A 20,852-nucleotide genomic window follows, 5' to 3' on the forward strand; every position below is an offset into this window, starting at 1 on the left:
CTTCTCCTTGTATGAGCTGAAAGTTTAGAGGGACAGCCAGGTCTTGGTAGATTTGCAGTGGTCTGATACTCCTTCCATTTCAATATTATCGCTTGCACAGTGCTCTTTGGGATGTTTAAAGCTTGGGAAATCTTTTTGTATCCAAATCCGGCTTTAAACTTCTTCACAACAGTATCTCGGACCTGCCTGGTGTTCCTTGTTCTTCATGATGCTCTCTGCGCTTTTAACGGACCTCTGAGACTATCACAGCACAGGTGCATTTATACGGAGACTTGATTACACACAGGTGGATTGTATTTATCATCATTAGTCATTTAGGTCAACATTGGATCATTCAGAGATCCTCACTGAACTTCTGGAGAGAGTTTGCTGCACTGAAAGTAAAGGGGCGGAATAATTTTGCATGCCCAATTTTTCAGTTTTTGATTTGTAAAAAAATATTGAAATATCCAATAAATGTCGTTCCACTTCATGATTGTGTCCCACTTGTTGTTGATTCTTCACAAAAAAATACAGTTTTATATCTTTATGTTTGAAGCCTGAAATGTGGCAAAAGGTCGCAAAGTTCAAGGGGGCCGAATACTTTCGCAAGGCACTGTATATATATAACCACGGGGCTCTGGTCAACAGTAGTACTGAGATAGGATGATATATAACCTACACTTTCTTTCTCAGGGGGATTCTGGCGGGCCTCTGTCCAGTCCTGGTACTAGTCATATGTTCCTGGCTGGAGTGGTGAGTTGGGGTGATGGCTGTGCCCGTAGGGACAAGCCTGGGATCTACAGCACCGTCACCAAGTTCAGGGGCTGGATCAAGGAGAAGACCGGCGTGTAACAGGACACGGGGAAACGACTAGGAATGATGACCGGTCGATGAACACGCCAGTACTGTACAGATTACTGGTTCGCCAGGATTCGCCCTCTATACCCTCCTCCTCTCCCTTCCATTATCCAGGAGTGGTGAACTATTTTACACACTTTGATCTCAGGCCTCACAATGCACTCCCTTTCATATCGATGGACTATGGACCGTTGGTTGGGTTTTCTCTGTTGAAAGGCAGATGCCTTAATGTCTAAATGTTTATTATAATGACTGGTGTCTGAATGTGTATTTTTTTGTTATGAGGAGGACTAGGTGGTTTTGTGGGGAAAGTGTTTTTAAGAATTGTAAATAATGTCAAATTTTGTGCGTTTTTTTTAAATATTTTTTTTCGATATATTAGTTTTGCCCATTGCAATCAGTCATTTGGATTGGATACACACAACATTTTCTGGTACGTTTTGCATAGGTAGGATTTGGGCCATTTTTAAGGAGTAACTGTAGAAAAACTGTTACATGCGCGTACACAAGGAGACGATGTGTTCCGTTGCTTGTTTTGTCATTGGATTTGAATCGTTTGCCCATAGGTTTGTTTTCTCTTATGTCATCTTTTAGAACTGTCTCTTAAATGTGAATTCCGACTCTTTGACTTGTTGCCCGTGTACTCATGAAGGGGGGTTGCATTCCAAATGGCGCCATATTCCCTATGAAGTGCACTTCTTTTGACCAGGATCCATATGGGCTCTGTTTTTTTAAAGGTGGTACACTATGTATGGAATCGGGTGCCATTTGGAACACAGGGCTCAAACAGACGGTATGGAGCTGGGGTCACTATCTACTATGATTTGGTATTTGACACAATAGTTTTTAGTTGAAATACCAGGAAGTCCTGATGCGACATGATGATGAATCATTTGTATTTTTTTTTAAATGTGATTTATTCCTTAATGCTCTTCTTTTTCTCCTCCCAACATTATTTTTCATTTAATTTGGGTCCGACGTCGATGCTTTTATATCAGAATAAAGCTTCATCAGAGATCGTCTGTTCGGTTAGCATTGTGCATATAAATACATTGATTTCACAATATCTTTTTTTTGAGGACATAATTATCGAATTTAACTTAGACATTAAAACTTTCTCCAGCATTTATCAAATCAACCATTTATTGTAATTGTTTTTTATATATAAGTGGTTAAAATAAATATAAACAACCAAACATTTTGTATTTTCTTCAGTATATTTTAATGGTTATTTTCTGATTACCCAGCACAACATTTGACCTCCCTGAAAAGCCCCCTCCCCGTCCATCTTCACTCTTCCTTCTGCAGATACACGTCCACTCTGTGATTCTCCACTGCGGTAACACTCCGGGTCCTGTAAGATACTAGCCTGTGGGGTGTAATACACAAAAACAGCCGTGTTTTTTTAAAAGTTTTGTCGTCTCCCAGACATCACACAGACGACCCCGAGGGGGTCGGAAAGGGCTTTCGTGTTCTTTTTTTTTAGCAAATGGAAGGAGAGTTGAGTTTTCATCTGTGTCATGTTGATGTAGTGATGCTATTTACCCCTGGTGTCTGGGTAGTTGTGTAAGAACTAGATGACTGATGTGAATCCGTCTCTTCCTCCAGGCCAAGTACAGGAGGCGTTGAGAGTAGAAGTGAAGTACTATGGTTCTGAACTCCTGAATAGTGTGACGTACGGAAACCAGGAACTGGTGTATCTGATGAGACTCAAACTGCATCAGGGAAGGACTGGACACAATGGTCAACGGCACTTTAGAGTTGGCAAGATAAAGACATTAACTGCATCCCAAATAGCACCCTGTTCCCTATATAGTACACAGCATTAGACCAGGGCCCTATGGGGATATATAATACACAGCATTAGACCAGGGCCCTATGGGGATATATAGTCCACAGCATTAGACCAGGGCCCTATGGGGATATATAGTACACAGCATTAGACCAGGGCCCTATGGGGGGATATAGTACACAGCATTAGACCAGGGCCCTATGGGGATATATAGTACACAGCATTAGACCAGGGCCCTATGGGAATATATAGTACACAGCATTAGACCAGGGCCCTATGGGGGGATATAGTACACAGCATTAGACCAGGGCCCTATGGGGATATATAGTACACAGCATTAGACCAGGGCCCTATGGGAATATATAGTACACAGCATTAGACCAGGGCCCTATGGGGGGATATAGTACACAGCATTAGACCAGGGCCCTATGGGAATATATAGTGCACCATATAGGGAATAGGGTCCCATTTGAGATGCAGACATTTAATAAATGAAGAACCAGATGCTAGTGTCTCACCCGGACACCAACATGACAGGTGTTTTCCTGACGTCTCCCTTCAGCTGAATAAATAGCTGGGCTTCTAACGAGGTGTTTCCCTCCAGGTGCACCTCCAACAGGAACGGCGTCACTAGAAGGGACATAAAGCCGGTTAACCAACTGTTCCTATTCCTGTTCCTGCACTACAGGAAGGAACGGTAACCGTGTGACACTGTCAGTGTGTGTCCTGAGTTTCTGACCGCAGAAAGGGTCCGTTGCTGTGATGTCCAGGACCGCGGTCAGTGGCTGGAAGGTGATTGGTCGATCTGGAGGCAGCCAGCTGATGTCGTAGCCTATAGGAGAGAAGAACCAATAGCTGATGGTGTCTTGATGATGAAAACAGCCAATCATCAACACCAGTTTCTTCATGTGTGAAAGACTCGTCTTTGTTCAGAGAGAGAAATGTGTGTCAGAGAGTTATGCTGTCTACATTATCTTGTCTCTTACCTAGCTGGTCTACATTATCTTGTCTCTTACCCAGCTGGTCTACATTATATTGTCTCTTACCCAGCTGGTCTACATTATCTTGTCTCTTACCCAGCTGGTCTACATTATCTTGTCTCTTACCCAGCTGGGGGCAGATGTTGAGGCCAGGGTGGTGACAGTGTGTATCTTACCCAGCTGGGGGTAGATGTTGAGGCCAGGGTGGTAACAGTGTGTATCTTACCCAGCTGGGGGCAGATGTTGAGGCCAGGGTGGTGACAGTGTGTATCTTACCCAGCTGGGGGCAGATGTTGAGGCCAGGGTGGTGACAGTGTGTACAGAGAGCCCTCTGGAAGTCCTCTACTCCCTGGCAGGGGAAGGCTATGAGAGGGCAGTAGGACCGGATGGAGCTGGTGAACAACCTATAGGCCCGTTGATGACTGCACAGCAAGTACTGCTCCCCTGGAACACACCCACACGCACCTTGACCTTTATTGGGCTGAATCTTGTCCTGGAGGCAGAACTGAGCGTTCCACACTACATGGGATAGCTGTAAAGCTATATATCTTAACAATTAATGAAAAAAAAAGTGTTTTTTGATCTTAATTTAAGGTTAGGTATAAAGTTAGCAGTGTGTTTAAAGGTTAGGTTGAAAATCAGATTCAATGACTTTGTGACTGTGCAAGCTAGTGACTACCCTGCAGAACTGCCTCAAATATATGAGTCATCCCAACCTCTGTGTTATAGTAGATAGCCTAAAGGACACAGCTTTTCCTGGTCAGGTCACATGGGCCCCAGGCATGATGTTTGTTATAATATTTTAGATGATAAAAAAAAAATTTTTTAACCTGTCACACACTTTTCATGAGAGCCTGAGGACAACCAGGGAGTTGATATCCTCTGCCGATGTAGAAATCAACATGACCCAATGGTCTAGGAACCCCCAGGGGAGCTACCGGCTCATTGGCTGAAAAATACACCAGGTAATGAACTTAGTGATTGGTATACAAAATGTCTAAATAAATCTACTATGCTATTAGGTGTAACTACATGGTTTACTAGGTATGTGTAGAGTTCCTCACGGTTGAAGTTGGTGTGAATCACATCCACGTACTGGGCATCAGTGTGATCCAGAGACAGGCTGCTGTCTGCCTCGGAAAACACCGGTGAGAACGGATCCAGGCCTGAGTTGGATCAGACCACATCATTTTTTATTTTTTTTAAAAGAACAAAACACTCCATTTGACCTGTCGGTTCATCCGAAACTCAGAATGGACTTTTACCAGATGTAACCCTATATTATGTCTCAGTACCTGTGATCCTGCCAATAGTTCCCTCCAAACAGGCCCCGGTCACACCAGCTACATGGGCCCCAACACCAAACCCTACCAGGTGGAACAGCTCTGGAGAAGAGCCCTGGTCCTCCTGAGGAATAAACATCAACATGGGGCGACAGGGTAGTCTAGTTGTTAGAGCGTTGGACTAGTAACCAGAAGGTTGCAAGTTCAAATCCCCGATTTGACAAGGTACAAATCTGTCGTTCTGCCCCTGAACAGGCAGTTAACCCACTGTTCCTAGGCCGTCTTTGAAAATAAGAATTTGTTCTTAACTGACTTGTCTAGTTAAATAAAGGTTTAAAAAATTGTTTTAACATATCTACTCCACTATAACACAGTTACTCATGTTCAATTTGGGCCAGTTTCCCTGACCCAGTTAAAGCATATTACTGGACACATTTTACACAGTGTGGAACATGTACCCACCAGTAGTGTCTGTGTACCCACCAGTAGTGTCTGTGTACCCACCAGTAGTGTCTGTATGGTCTGTGTACCCACCAGTAGTGTCTGTATGGTCTGTGTACCCACCAGTAGTGTCTGTGTACCCACCAGTAGTGTCTGTGTACCCACCAGTAGTGTCTGTATGGTCTGTGTACCCACCAGTAGTGTCTGTATGGTCTGTGTACCCACCAGTAGTGTCTGTGTACCCACCAGTAGTGCCTGTGTACCCACCAGTAGTGTCTGTATGGTCTGTGTACCCACCAGTAGTGTCTGTGTACCCACCAGTAGTGTCTGTGTACCCACCAGTAGTGTCTGTATGGTCTGTGTACCCACCAGTAGTGTCTGTGTACCCACCAGTAGTGTCTGTGTACCCACCAGTAGTGTCTGTGTGGTCTGTGTACCCACCAGTAGTGTCTGTATGGTCTGTGTACCCACCAGTAGTGTCTGTGTACCCACCAGTAGTGTCTGTGTACCCACCAGTAGTGTCTATGTGGTCTGTGTACCCACCAGTAGTGTCTGTATGGTCTGTGTACCCACCAGTAGTGTCTGTATGGTCTGTGTACCCACCAGTAGTGTCTGTGTACCCACCAGTAGTGTCTGTGTACCCACCAGTAGTGTCTGTATGGTCTGTGTACCCACCAGTAGTGTCTGTGTACCCACCAGTAGTGTCTGTGTACCCACCAGTAGTGTCTGTATGGTCTGTGTACCCACCAGTAGTGTCTGTGTAACCACCAGTAGTGTCTGTGTGGTCTGTGTACCCACCAGTAGTGTCTGTGTACCCACCAGTAGTGTCTGTATGGTCTGTGTACCCACCAGTAGTGTCTGTGTGGTCTGTGTACCCACCAGTAGTGTCTGTGTACCCACCAGTAGTGCCTGTATGGTCTTTGTACCCACCAGTAGTGCCTGTATGGTCTGTGTACCCACCAGTAGTGTCTGTATGGTCTGTGTACCCACCAGTAGTGTCTGTATGGTCTGTGTACCCACCAGTAGTGTCTGTGTACCCACCAGTAGTGTCTGTGTGGTCTGTGTACCCACCAGTAGTGTCTGTGTGGTCTGTGTACCCACCAGTAGTGTCTGTGTGGTCTGTGTACCCACCAGTAGTGTCTGTGTGGTCTGTGTACCCACCAGTAGTGTCTGTATGGTCTGTGTACCCACCAGTAGTGTCTGTATGGTCTGTGTACCCACCAGTAGTGTCTGTGTACCCACCAGTAGTGTCTGTGTACCCACCAGTAGTGTCTGTGTACCCACCAGTAGTGTCTGTGTGGTCTGTCTACCCACCAGTAGTGTCTGTATGGTCTGTGTACCCACCAGTAGTGTCTGTGTACCCACCAGTAGTGTCTGTGTACCCACCAGTAGTGTCTGTGTGGTCTGTGTACCCACCAGTAGTGTCTGTGTACCCACCAGTAGTGTCTGTGTACCCACCAGTAGTGTCTGTGTACCCACCAGTAGTGTCTGTATGGTCTGTGTACCCACCAGTAGTGTCTGTGTACCCACCAGTAGTGTCTGTGTGGTCTGTGTACCCACCAGTAGTGTCTGTGTACCCACCAGTAGTGTCTGTATGGTCTGTGTACCCACCAGTAGCGTCTGTATGGTCTGTGTACCCACCAGTAGTGTCTGTATGGTCTGTGTACCCACCAGTAGTGTCTGTGTACCCACCAGTAGTGTCTGTGTGGTCTGTGTACCCACCAGTAGTGTCTGTGTGGTCTGTGTACCCACCAGTAGTGTCTGTGTACCCACCAGTAGTGTCTGTATGGTCTGTGTACCCACCAGTAGTGTCTGTGTACCCACCAGTAGTGTCTGTGTGGTCTGTGTACCCACCAGTAGTGTCTGTGTACCCACCAGTAGTGTCTGTATGGTCTGTGTACCCACCAGTAGTGTCTGTGTGGTCTGTGTACCCACCAGTAGTGTCTGTATGGTCTGTGTACCCACCAGTAGTGTCTGTATGGTCTGTGTACCCACCAGTAGTGTCTGTGTTCCCACCAGTAGTGTCTGTATGGTCTGTGTACCCACCAGTAGTGTCTGTATGGTCTGTGTACCCACCAGTAGTGTCTGTGTGGTCTGTGTACCCACCAGTAGTGTCTGTGTACCCACCAGTAGTGTCTGTATGGTCTGTGTACCCACCAGTAGTGTCTGTATGGTCTGTGTACCCACCAGTAGTGTCTGTGTACCCACCAGTAGTGTCTGTATGGTCTTTGTACCCACCAGTAGTGTCTGTATGGTCTGTGTATCCACCAGTAGTGTCTGTATGGTCTGTGTACCCACCAGTAGTGTCTGTGTACCCACCAGTAGTGTCTGTGTACCCACCAGTAGTGTCTGTGTGGTCTGTGTACCCACCAGTAGTGTCTGTGTACCCACCAGTAGTGTCTGTATGGTCTGTGTACCCACCAGTAGTGTCTGTGTACCCACCAGTAGTGTCTGTGTTCCCACCAGTAGTGTCTGTGTGGTCTGTGTACCCACCAGTAGTGTCTGTGTACCCACCAGTAGTGTCTGTGTACCCACCAGTAGTGTCTGTATGGTCTGTGTACCCACCAGTAGTGTCTGTGTACCCACCAGTAGTGTCTGTGTACCCACCAGTAGTGTCTGTATGGTCTGTGTACCCACCAGTAGTGTCTGTGTACCCACCAGTAGTGTCTGTGTGGTCTGTGTACCCACCAGTAGTGTCTGTGTACCCACCAGTAGTGTCTGTATGGTCTGTGTACCCACCAGTAGTGTCTGTGTGGTCTGTGTACCCACCAGTAGTGTCTGTGTGGTCTGTGTACCCACCAGTAGTGTCTGTGTACCCACCAGTAGTGTCTGTATGGTCTGTGTACCCACCAGTAGTGTCTGTATGGTCTGTGTACCCACCAGTAGTGTCTGTGTGGTCTGTGTACCCACCAGTAGTGTCTGTGTACCCACCAGTAGTGTCTGTATGGTCTGTTTACCCACCAGTAGTGTCTGTATGGTCTGTGTACCCACCAGTAGTGTCTGTGTTCCCACCAGTAGTGTCTGTATGGTCTGTGTACCCACCAGTAGTGTCTGTATGGTCTGTGTACCCACCAGTAGTGTCTGTGTGGTCTGTGTACCCACCAGTAGTGTCTGTGTACCCACCAGTAGTGTCTGTATGGTCTGTGTACCCACCAGTAGTGTCTGTATGGTCTGTGTACCCACCAGTAGTGTCTGTGTACCCACCAGTAGTGTCTGTATGGTCTTTGTACCCACCAGTAGTGTCTGTATGGTCTGTGTATCCACCAGTAGTGTCTGTATGGTCTGTGTACCCACCAGTAGTGTCTGTGTACCCACCAGTAGTGTCTGTGTACCCACCAGTAGTGTCTGTGTGGTCTGTGTACCCACCAGTAGTGTCTGTGTACCCACCAGTAGTGTCTGTATGGTCTGTGTACCCACCAGTAGTGTCTGTATGGTCTGTGTACCCACCAGTAGTGTCTGTGTACCCACCAGTAGTGTCTGTGTTCCCACCAGTAGTGTCTGTGTGGTCTGTGTACCCACCAGTAGTGTCTGTGTACCCACCAGTAGTGTCTGTATGGTCTGTGTACCCACCAGTAGTGTCTGTGTACCCACCAGTAGTGTCTGTGTGGTCTGTGTACCCACCAGTAGTGTCTGTGTACCCACCAGTAGTGTCTGTAGGGTCTGTGTACCCATCAGTAGTGTCTGTGTGGTCTGTGTACCCACCAGTAGTGTCTGTGTACCCACCAGTAGTGTCTGTATGGTCTTTGTACCCACCAGTAGTGTCTGTATGGTCTGTGTACCCACCAGTAGTGTCTGTATGGTCTGTGTACCCACCAGTAGTGTCTGTATGGTCTGTGTACCCACCAGTAGTGTCTGTGTACCCACCAGTAGTGTCTGTGTGGTCTGTGTACCCACCAGTAGTGTCTGTGTGGTCTGTGTACCCACCAGTAGTGTCTGTGTGGTCTGTGTACCCACCAGTAGTGTGTGTGTACCCACCAGTAGTGTCTGTATGGTCTGTGTATCCACCAGTAGTGTCTGTATGGTCTGTGTACCCACCAGTAGTGTCTGTATGGTCTGTGTACCCACCAGTAGTGTCTGTGTGGTCTGTGTACCCACCAGTAGTGTCTGTGTACCCACCAGTAGTGTCTGTATGGTCTGTGTACCCACCAGTAGTGTCTGTGTGGTCTGTGTACCCACCAGTAGTGTCTGTGTACCCACCAGTAGTGTCTGTATGGTATGTGTACCCACCAGTAGTGTCTGTGTACCCACCAGTAGTGTCTGTATGGTCTGTGTACCCACCAGTAGTGTCTGTGTGGTCTGTGTACCCACCAGTAGTGTCTGTGTACCCACCAGTAGTGTCTGTATGGTCTGTGTACCCACCAGTAGTGTCTGTGTGGTCTGTGTACCCACCAGTAGTGTCTGTGTACCCACCAGTAGTGTCTGTATGGTATGTGTACCCACCAGTAGTGTCTGTGTACCCACCAGTAGTGTCTGTATGGTCTGTGTACCCACCAGTAGTGTCTGTGTGGTCTGTGTACCCACCAGTAGTGTCTGTGTACCCACCAGTAGTGTCTGTATGGTCTGTGTACCCACCAGTAGTGTCTGTATGGTCTGTGTACCCACCAGTAGTGTCTGTGTGGTCTGTGTACCCACCAGTAGTGTCTGTGTACCCACCAGTAGTGTCTGTATGGTCTGTGTACCCACCAGTAGTGTCTGTATGGTCTGTGTACCCACCAGTAGTGTCTGTGTTCCCACCAGTAGTGTCTGTATGGTCTGTGTACCCACCAGTAGTGTCTGTATGGTCTGTGTACCCACCAGTAGTGTCTGTGTGGTCTGTGTACCCACCAGTAGTGTCTGTGTACCCACCAGTAGTGTCTGTATGGTCTGTGTACCCACCAGTAGTGTCTGTATGGTCTGTGTACCCACCAGTAGTGTCTGTGTACCCACCAGTAGTGTCTGTATGGTCTTTGTACCCACCAGTAGTGTCTGTATGGTCTGTGTATCCACCAGTAGTGTCTGTATGGTCTGTGTACCCACCAGTAGTGTCTGTGTACCCACCAGTAGTGTCTGTGTACCCACCAGTAGTGTCTGTGTGGTCTGTGTACCCACCAGTAGTGTCTGTGTACCCACCAGTAGTGTCTGTATGGTCTGTGTACCCACCAGTAGTGTCTGTATGGTCTGTGTACCCACCAGTAGTGTCTGTGTACCCACCAGTAGTGTCTGTGTTCCCACCAGTAGTGTCTGTGTGGTCTGTGTACCCACCAGTAGTGTCTGTGTACCCACCAGTAGTGTCTGTATGGTCTGTGTACCCACCAGTAGTGTCTGTGTACCCACCAGTAGTGTCTGTGTGGTCTGTGTACCCACCAGTAGTGTCTGTGTACCCACCAGTAGTGTCTGTAGGGTCTGTGTACCCATCAGTAGTGTCTGTGTGGTCTGTGTACCCACCAGTAGTGTCTGTGTACCCACCAGTAGTGTCTGTATGGTCTTTGTACCCACCAGTAGTGTCTGTATGGTCTGTGTACCCACCAGTAGTGTCTGTATGGTCTGTGTATCCACCAGTAGTGTCTGTGTGGTCTGTGTACCCACCAGTAGTGTCTGTGTACCCACCAGTAGTGTCTGTGTGGTCTGTGTACCCACCAGTAGTGTCTGTGTGGTCTGTGTACCCACCAGTAGTGTCTGTGTGGTCTGTGTACCCACCAGTAGTGTGTGTGTACCCACCAGTAGTGTCTGTATGGTCTGTGTATCCACCAGTAGTGTCTGTATGGTCTGTGTACCCACCAGTAGTGTCTGTATGGTCTGTGTACCCACCAGTAGTGTCTGTGTGGTCTGTGTACCCACCAGTAGTGTCTGTGTACCCACCAGTAGTGTCTGTATGGTCTGTGTACCCACCAGTAGTGTCTGTGTGGTCTGTGTACCCACCAGTAGTGTCTGTGTACCCACCAGTAGTGTCTGTATGGTATGTGTACCCACCAGTAGTGTCTGTGTACCCACCAGTAGTGTCTGTATGGTCTGTGTACCCACCAGTAGTGTCTGTGTGGTCTGTGTACCCACCAGTAGTGTCTGTGTACCCACCAGTAGTGTCTGTATGGTCTGTGTACCCACCAGTAGTGTCTGTATGGTCTGTGTACCCACCAGTAGTGTCTGTATGGTCTGTGTACCCACCAGTAGTGTCTGTGTACCCACCAGTAGTGTCTGTGTACCCACCAGTAGTGTCTGTGTGGTCTGTGTACCCACCAGTAGTGTCTGTGTACCCACCAGTAGTGTCTGTATGGTCTGTGTACCCACCAGTAGTGTCTGTATGGTCTGTGTACCCACCAGTAGTGTCTGTGTGGTCTGTGTACCCACCAGTAGTGTCTGTGTACCCACCAGTAGTGTCTGTGTACCCACCAGTAGTGTCTGTATGGTATGTGCACCCACCAGTAGTGTCTGTGTACCCACCAGTAGTGTCTGTATGGTCTGTGTACCCACCAGTAGTGTCTGTATGGTCTTTGTACCCACCAGTAGTGTCTGTATGGTCTGTGTACCCACCAGTAGTGTCTGTATGGTCTGTGTACCCACCAGTAGTGTCTGTATGGTCTGTGTACCCACCAGTAGTGTCTGTGTACCCACCAGTAGTGTCTGTGTGGTCTGGTTACCCACCAGTAGTGTCTGTGTGGTCTGTGTACCCACCAGTAGTGTCTGTGTGGTCTGTGTACCCACCAGTAGTGTGTGTGTACCCACCAGTAGTGTCTGTATGGTCTGTGTATCCACCAGTAGTGTCTGTATGGTCTGTGTACCCACCAGTAGTGTCTGTATGGTCTGTGTACCCACCAGTAGTGTCTGTGTGGTCTGTGTACCCACCAGTAGTGTCTGTGTACCCACCAGTAGTGTCTGTATGGTCTGTGTACCCACCAGTAGTGTCTGTGTGGTCTGTGTACCCACCAGTAGTGTCTGTGTACCCACCAGTAGTGTCTGTATGGTATGTGTACCCACCAGTAGTGTCTGTGTACCCACCAGTAGTGTCTGTGTACCCACCAGTAGTGTCTGTGTGGTCTGTGTACCCACCAGTAGTGTCTGTATGGTCTGTGTACCCACCAGTAGTGTCTGTATGGTCTGTGTACCCACCAGTAGTGTCTGTGTACCCACCAGTAGTGTCTGTGTACCCACCAGTAGTGTCTGTGTGGTCTGTGTACCCACCAGTAGTGTCTGTGTACCCACCAGTAGTGTCTGTATGGTCTGTGTACCCACCAGTAGTGTCTGTATGGTCTGTGTACCCACCAGTAGTGTCTGTGTGGTCTGTGTACCCACCAGTAGTGTCTGTGTACCCACCAGTAGTGTCTGTGTACCCACCAGTAGTGTCTGTATGGTATGTGTACCCACCAGTAGTGTCTGTGTACCCACCAGTAGTGTCTGTATGGTCTGTGTACCCACCAGTAGTGTCTGTATGGTCTTTGTACCCACCAGTAGTGTCTGTATGGTCTTTGTACCCACCAGTAGTGTCTGTATGGTCTGTGTACCCACCAGTAGTGTCTGTATGGTCTGTGTACCCACCAGTAGTGTCTGTATGGTCTGTGTACCCACCAGTAGTGTCTGTGTGGTCTGTGTACCCACCAGTAGTGTCTGTGTGGTCTGTGTACCCACCAGTAGTGTCTGTGTGGTCTGTGTACCCACCAGTAGTGTGTGTGTACCCACCAGTAGTGTCTGTATGGTCTGTGTATCCACCAGTAGTGTCTGTATGGTCTGTGTACCCACCAGTAGTGTCTGTATGGTCTGTGTACCCACCAGTAGTGTCTGTGTGGTCTGTGTACCCACCAGTAGTGTCTGTGTACCCACCAGTAGTGTCTGTATGGTCTGTGTACCCACCAGTAGTGTCTGTGTGGTCTGTGTACCCACCAGTAGTGTCTGTGTACCCACCAGTAGTGTCTGTATGGTATGTGTACCCACCAGTAGTGTCTGTGTACCCACCAGTAGTGTCTGTATGGTCTGTGTACCCACCAGTAGTGTCTGTGTGGTCTGTGTACCCACCAGTAGTGTCTGTATGGTCTGTGTACCCACCAGTAGTGTCTGTGTGGTCTGTGTACCCACCAGTAGTGTCTGTGTACCCACCAGTAGTGTCTGTGTGGGCTGTGTACCCACCAGTAGTGTCTGTATGGTCTGTGTACCCACCAGTAGTGTCTGTATGGTCTGTGTACCCACCAGTAGTGTCTGTGTGGTCTGTATACCCACCAGTAGGGTCTTTATGGTCTGTGCCAGCCTCTCTCCCACCTGCCTGGCTCCTTCTGTGATCTCCTGCTCTGGGGGCAGCAGCCAATCAGCTACCAGGACATTAACCAGCCCTGCCTCTAACAGCTCCCCCGCCATCACCCTCGCCCAGCTGGGCTGCAGCCTGGCTGGCCTCCTGCCCGGGACAATCACAACTGTGGGGCTGAGGGGGCTCCAGGCAACAGGACCAGGGGCCAGTCCTGGGAAGCCTGGTGGAAGTGGAGGGAGGCCCTGGCCAGATGGGAGGTCTGAAGGAGGGAGATCTAAGGGGTAACCACAGGGACCCTGCTCAGAGGAGAAGCTGAGGAGCCTCACCAGAAGTGAGGGAGGGCTGAGAAAGAGGAATTCAGAGCAGTGGGCATGTTGGTCACCTGTGAGAAGAGAATATCTGTAAATATCAATCATGTTGTTAACATATGACTATATTTTAGGTTATTGTGAGGACTTCTCCCCAGTAAATCATGATTAGACAGCCACTAGTTTGGAAAATGTGAGTTTTTAATTTCAATTGACCTCTAATGTGCAGCTGAGCTAATCACACAGTAATATCCCCCATAGTACCTGTGGCAGGACCAGACAGAAGACAGAAGGTCAGTAGAGACCAGACGCCCAAGCTGCTGTCAGCTCCAGAGTTCTCCACACCTCCACCTGTTCTCTCCATTTCCCCAGCCACAATGCAAATCTCCCTACCTGCTATACAGCCTTCTGTACTCTGACAATCTGATAAGCCTCAGTGGAGGTGGAGACTGGAGTGTTTCTGATGAAAATACCATAGAGAGCAGTAGAGCTTTTGTGAGCCAGCCCTTTCTTGATCAGTGCAGAGTGAAAATTCAACTACAAAGAATGCAGTTAAAGATGTTTCTAAAAATGAATAATTGCAACCGGTAAAATGATCTGAATATTGCATGTGTTTGCTATTACAGTGTTCACAAGAAACATAACATAAAGAACCAAACATGGTTTGAGATTTCATATAAAACATTTCCAATTAAAGTATTTGATTTGTCAATGGCCAACTTGTTCTCAATTAGCCTACCTGGTTAAATAAAGGTGAAATTAAAAAAATGTGAAAGAAATCAACTTCACCATGCGGAACCTAATACCCAATGGCAGCAGTTGTCGTCGGACAATAGTTCAGACGGACCGTCCTTATTATTGTTCCGCTGCTAACTTCATTTTTCTGTTGGCGCTGTCTTGAATATTGATCTGATGAAACATGAAATCATAACCTAGACGGATTACTGGATTGATTATGTGTATTTTGATTATTAAATAGACTAAACCAAGATAACCTTTAGCTATAGCTAGCTTACACATTATTTATCTTGAATGCAAATGAGTTGCTAGTTATTAGCCGACTACTCTACTAGCTAGCTAACTCAGACTTCTAGAGACCCTTGACTATTGAGTGAGCGTCTAGCTAGTCTTAATGACTTACTAATCATCTGGTTGACTTTATGTCAGAGTCGTGAGTTTGTGTTATCTAAAGCTGTAACGGTAGAGATGTCAGAGAGGAGAAGAGACAGCCGTAGCTGGGACTGGGACAACCCTCAGTGCCGAGCTCAGATGGACCAAATCTTCTTCCGCCGGCATGACTACATCCAGAACGGAACCACGGAACACAAAGAGTTCTGGAACTTCTTCGACCGCTTCCAGAGGTTCAAAACCAAGAAGGACATGTCAGGGGGCAGCAGGAAGGAAGACATGGAGGAGGGCAGAGACAGGAAGAAGACTGTAGATCTGGGTCTGCCTAAAGAATATGATGCCCGCTATCGGATCAACGTGTCAGTTTGTACCAAAGACACAGAGGAGAGGCTGGAGACGGGGAGGTCTGATCAGAGACACAGACACAGCTCCTCAGGCCCAGGGAGTCAGGAGATAGCTGACTGTCGCCTGGCTTTGCTGCACTTCCTGGACTTCAGCCAGAGGCAGAGCTTTGGGAAGCTGGCCAAGTTGAGGACGGAGCAGAAAGCCCTTCCTATCTTTCAGTACCGGGACCGGATCGTGGAGTTGGTGCGGGCTAACCCGGTAGTAGTGGTGGCGGGGGATACAGGCTGTGGAAAGTCCACCCAGGTCCCCCAGTACCTCCTCTCCTCTGGGTTCAGTCACATAGCTTGCACTCAGCCTCGGCGGATTGCCTGTATCTCCCTCGCCAAGAGGGTCAGCTTCGAGAGTCTCAACCAGTACGGCTCCAAGGTAGGTAGTGGTGTAGTAAGAAGCTGACCCTGAAAAATAAAAAAAATCACAATATTGTACACCTTACACAAAGACCAAATCAACACTCAGACATTTAGCAGAACTACAAGCAGAAAAACCCAAACTGATACACAACTGTGTTTTATCTGCAGGTTGGCTATCAGATCCGTTTCGAGGGGACCCGTACCCCGTCCACCAAGCTGTTGTTCCTGACAGAGGGGTTACTACTGAGACAGATACAGGCTGACGGGGCCCTGGAGCAGTACCAGGTATTATAATATACAGTACCATGTATTATAATATACAGTACCAGGTAGTATAATATACAGTACCAGGTAGTATAATATACAGTACCATGTAGTATAATATACAGTACCAGGTAGTATAATATACAGTACCAGGTAGTATAATATACAGTACCAGGTAGTATAATATACAGTACCATGTAGTATAATATGCAGTACCAGGTAGTATAATATACAGTACCATGTAGTATAATATACAGTACCATGTAGTATAATATACAGTACCATGTAGTATAATATACAGTACCAGGTAGTATAATATACAGTACCAGGTAGTATAATATGCAGGACCAGGTAGTATAATATATAGGGCCAGGTAGTATAATATACAGTACCATGTAGTATAATATACAGTACCAGGTAGTATAATATACAGGACAAGGTAGTATAATATATAGGACCAGGTAGTATAATATACAGTACCATGTAGTATAATATACCGTACCAGGTAGGATAATATACAGGACCAGGTAGTATAATATATAGGACCATGTAGTATAATATACAGTACCATGTAGTATAATATGCAGTACCGGGTAGTATAATATACAGTACCAGGTAGTATAATATACAGTACCAGGTAGTATAACATACAGTACCAGGTAGTATAATATACAGTACCAGGTAGTATAATATACAGTACCAGGTAGTATAATATACAGTACCAGGTAGTATAATCTACAGGACCAGGTAGTATAATATACAGGACCAGGTAGTATAATATACAGTACCAGGTAGTATAATATACAGTACCAGGTAGTATAATATACAGTACCATGTAGTATAATATACAGTACCAGGTAGTATAATATACAGTACCTGGTAGTATAATATACAGTACCAGGTAGTATAATATACAGTACCAGGTAGTATAATATACAGTACCAGGTAGTATAATATACAGTACCAGTCAAAAGTTTGGACACACCTTCTCATTCAAGGGTTTTTCTTTATTTGTACTATTTTCTACATAGTAGAATAATAGTGAAGACATCAAAACTATTAAATAACACATATGGAATCATCTAGTAACCAAAACAAGTATTAAACAAATCAAAATATATTTGATATTCTTCAAAGTAGGGACCCTTTGCCTTGATGACAGCTTTGCACACTCTTGGCATTCTCTCAACCAGCTTCATGAGTAGGTGTGTCCAAACTTTTGACTGGTATTGTATATCAGGTAATATAATATATAATACTGTATATACCAGGTAATATAATATATACCAGGTAATATAATATATACCCGGTAATAAATATATATACTCGGTCATATAATATACAGTACCAGTCAAAAGTTCGGACACACCTACTCATTCAAGGGTTTCTCTATATTTGGACTATTTTCTACATTGTAGAATTATAGTGAAGACATCAAAAGTATGGAGTCATGTAGTAACCAAAATAGTGTTAAACAAATCTAAATGTATTTGATATTCTTCAAAGTAGCCACCCTTTGCCTTGATGACAGCTTTGCACACTCTTGGCATTCTCTCAACCAGCTTCACCTGGAATGCTTTTCCAACAGTCTTGAAGGAGTTCCCACATATGCTGAGCACTTGTTGGCTGCTTTTCCTTCACTCTGCAGTCCGACTCATCTCAAACCATCTAATTTGGGTTGAAGTCGGTTGATTGTGGAGGCCAGGTCATCTGATGCAGGACTCCATCACGCTCCTTCTTGGTCAAATAGCCCTTACACAACCAGGAGGTGTGTTTTGTGTCATTGTCCTGTTGAAAAACAAATTATATTCCCACTAAGCCACAACCAGATGGGATGGCGTATCGCTGCAGAATGCTGTGGTAGCCATGCTGGTTAAGTGTGCCTCGATTTTCTAAATAAATCCCAGACAGTGTCTCCAGCAAAGCACCCCCATTGTATTGTATATCAGGTAATATAATATATAATACTGTATATACCAGGTAATATAATATATACCAGGTAATATAATATATACCCGGTAATAAATATATATACTCGGTCATATAATATACAGTTCCATATGGAATCATGTAGTAACCAAAAAATAGTATAATATATTTTATATTTTAGAAGTAGCCACCCTTTGCCATTCTCTCAACCAGAGAGCCTGGATACAGCCCTTATTGCTATGATGAACTGGTTATCAACTAAATTAGACAAATGTATGTTTTGTTATACCCATGGTATACGGTCTGGTATACGGTCTGATATACCACGCCTGTCAGCCAATCAGCATTCAAGGCTTGAACCACCCAGTTTTATAATATATATACCAGGTAAATATAATACATATAAATATAAATATAAAATATAATAATAATAATAATAATAATAATAATAATAATATGCCTTCTGATAGTATTCAGAGCCCCTGATTTATTTTCCCACATTTTGCTACTTTACAGCCTTATTCTAAAATAGATTAAATATGTTTTTTTCTCATCAATCTACACACAATACCCCATAATGACCTAGCGATTACAGCCTTGAGTCTTCTTGGGTATGACACTACAAGCTTGGAACACCTGTATTTGGGGAGTTTCTCCCATTCTTCTCTGCAGATCCTCTCAAGCTCTGTCAGGTTGGATGGGGAGCGTCGCTGCACAGCTTTTTTTCAGGTCTCTCCAGAGATGTTCGATCAGGTTCAAGTCGGGGCTCTGGCTGGGCCACTCGACATTCAGAGACTTGTCCCGAAGCCACTCCTGCGTTGTCTTGGCTGTGTGCTTAGGAAGGTGAACCTTCACCCCAGTCTGAGGTCCTGAGTGCTCTGGAGCAGGTTTTCATCAAGGATCTGTCTGTACTTTGCCCCGCTCATCTTTCCATCGATCCTGACTAGTCTCCCAGTCCCTGCCGCTGAAAAACATCCCCACAACATGATGCTGCCACCACCATGCTTCACCGTAGGGATGGTGCCAGGTTTCCTCCAGACGTGATGCTTGGCATTCAAGCCAAAGAGTTCAATCTTGGTTTCATCAGACCAGAGAATCTTTTTTCTCATGGTCTGAGACTCTTTAGGTGCCTTCTTACTGAGGAGTGGCTTCCGTCTGGCCACTCTACCATAAAGGCCTGATTGGTGGAGTGCTGCAGAGATAGTTGTCCTTCTGGAAGGTTCTCCCATCTCCACAGAGGAACTTTAGAGCTCTGCCAGAGTGACCATCGGGTTCTTGGTCCCCCCACCTGACCAAGGCTCTTCCCCCCTGATTGCTCAGTTTGGCCGGGCGACCAGCTCTAGGAAGAGTCTTGGTGGTTCCAAACTTCTTCCATTTAATAATGTTGGAGGCCACTGTGTTCTTGGGGACCTTCAACGCTGCAGGTGGACTCCAATCAAGTTGTAGAAACATCTCAAGGATGATCAATGGAAACAGGATACACCTGAGCTCCATTTTGAGTCTCATAGCAAAGGGTCTGAATACTTATGTAAATAAGGTAGTTAAAAAAAAAAAAGTGTATACATTTTGCTCAAATTTCTTAACCTGTTATCACTTCTTCGTTATGTGGTACTGTTGCTGAGGAAAAACATTTATTTAATCCATTTTAGAATAAGGCTGTAACGTAACAAGAAGGGGAAGAAGTGAAAGGGGTCTGAATTCCGACTGTAAATAACAGAGAGCCAGAGCGGGAACTGTTTCCTCCAGTAGTCCAGTAGATTACCGGTGATAACCTATCTCTGGGAACCAGACCTAGAAAGAAGCTTTGATCTGCTGGCGGAAAACAGTGTGATTGCAATTCCTTTCCCTAATTGCACCACTCGCTGCTCCTCTGGTACTGAGCTAAATCCCTGTGTTGTTGTCCTATGAAAATAAGGGATTCTTTTTTTTCTTCTTTTTTTACAAATTTTCAAAATATTCTAAAAACCTGTTTTCGCTTTGTCATTATGGGGTATTGTGATGTCATTATGGGGTATTGTGATGTCATTATGGGGTATTGTGATGTCATTATGGGGTATTGTGATGTCATTATGGGGTATTGTAATGTCATTATGGGGTATTGTGATGTCATTATGGGGTATTGTAATGTCATTATGGGGTATTGTGATGTCATTATGGGGTATTGTGATGTCATTATGGGGTATTGTGATGTCATTATGGGGTATTGTGATGTCATTATGGGGTATTGTGATGTCATTAGGGGGTATTGTGATGTCATTATGGGGTATTGTGATGTCATTATGGGGTATTGTGATGTCATTATGGGGTATTGTGATGTCATTATGGGGTATTGTGATGTCATGATGGGGTATTGTAATGTCATGATGGGGTATTGTAATGTCATTATGGGGTATTGTGATGTCATTATGGGGTATTGTAATGTCATGATGGGGTATTGTAATGTCATTATGGGGTATTGTGATGTCATTATGGGGTATTGTGACGTCATTATGGGGTATTGTGATGTCATTATGGGGTATTGTGATGTCATTATGGGGTATTGTAATGTCATGATGGGGTATTGTAATGTCATTATGGGGTATTGTGATGTCATTATGGGGTATTGTAATGTCATGATGGGGTATTGTAATGTCATTATGAGGTATTGTAATGTCATTATGGGGTATTGTGATGTCATTATGGGGTATTGTGATGTCATTATGGGGTATTGTGATGTCATTATGGGGTATTGTGATGTCATTATGGGGTATTGTGATGTCATTATGGGGTATTGTGATGTCATTATGGGATATTGTGTGTAAATTGCTGAGGATTTGTATTTATTTAATCAATTTTAGAATTTAAAAAACGATTTAATCCATTTTAGAATAAGGCTGTAACGTTAAAAAAAAAAGTTTTTCAAGTCAAGGGGTCTGAATACTCT

The 20,852-nt window shown here is 45.7% G+C and overlaps 3 protein-coding genes across 3 annotated transcripts in view; 2 read left to right on the forward strand and 1 right to left on the reverse strand.

Moving 5' to 3' along the window:
- Positions 1-2,036, forward strand: part of st14a (ST14 transmembrane serine protease matriptase a) — an 89,853-nt gene extending 87,817 nt beyond the window's left edge. Inside the window, exon 18 of the mRNA XM_031795784.1 lies at positions 676-2,036. Within this exon, the coding sequence (XP_031651644.1) occupies positions 676-834 (159 nt within the window). The 3' untranslated portion in view covers positions 835-2,036. The remainder of the gene's footprint in view (positions 1-675) is intronic.
- Positions 2,037-2,047: 11 nt separating this feature from the next.
- Positions 2,048-14,429, reverse strand: LOC109881145 (lipase member I-like). Its single transcript, XM_020473301.2, has 10 exons — positions 14,118-14,429; positions 13,521-13,927; positions 4,908-5,019; positions 4,677-4,778; positions 4,454-4,561; positions 3,889-4,056; positions 3,372-3,464; positions 3,151-3,262; positions 2,386-2,571; positions 2,048-2,209 (listed from the first exon to the last, which is right to left on the reverse strand). Exons 1-10 carry the CDS (start codon positions 14,215-14,217, stop codon positions 2,131-2,133), a joined length of 1,467 nt encoding a protein of 488 aa, XP_020328890.2. The 5' UTR covers positions 14,218-14,429; the 3' UTR covers positions 2,048-2,130.
- A 256-nt stretch (positions 14,430-14,685) lies between these two features.
- Positions 14,686-20,852, forward strand: part of dhx34 (DEAH (Asp-Glu-Ala-His) box polypeptide 34) — a 33,065-nt gene continuing 26,898 nt past the window's right edge. The window contains exons 1-2 of the mRNA XM_031795745.1: positions 14,686-15,752; positions 15,905-16,021. Coding sequence (XP_031651605.1) covers positions 15,060-15,752; positions 15,905-16,021 — 810 coding nt within the window. The 5' untranslated portion in view covers positions 14,686-15,059. The remainder of the gene's footprint in view (positions 15,753-15,904; positions 16,022-20,852) is intronic.

This window comes from Oncorhynchus kisutch, linkage group LG18, assembly GCF_002021735.2.
Source record: "Oncorhynchus kisutch isolate 150728-3 linkage group LG18, Okis_V2, whole genome shotgun sequence".
NCBI classification, from domain to species: Eukaryota; Metazoa; Chordata; class Actinopteri; order Salmoniformes; family Salmonidae; genus Oncorhynchus; species Oncorhynchus kisutch.

Excerpts from the sequence above, each read along its gene's own strand:
- LOC109881145 (XM_020473301.2), bottom strand. The coding sequence starts at position 14,217 with ATGGAGAGAACAGGTGGAGGTGTGGAGAACTCTGGAGCTGACAGCAGC. Across the intron at positions 13,928-14,117 it reads TCTGTCTGGTCCTGCCACAG|GTGACCAACATGCCCACTGC; the intron begins GTACTATGGGGG and ends CTCTTCTCACAG. Across the intron at positions 4,562-4,676 it reads GATTCACACCAACTTCAACC|CCAATGAGCCGGTAGCTCCC; the intron begins GTGAGGAACTCT and ends TGTATTTTTCAG.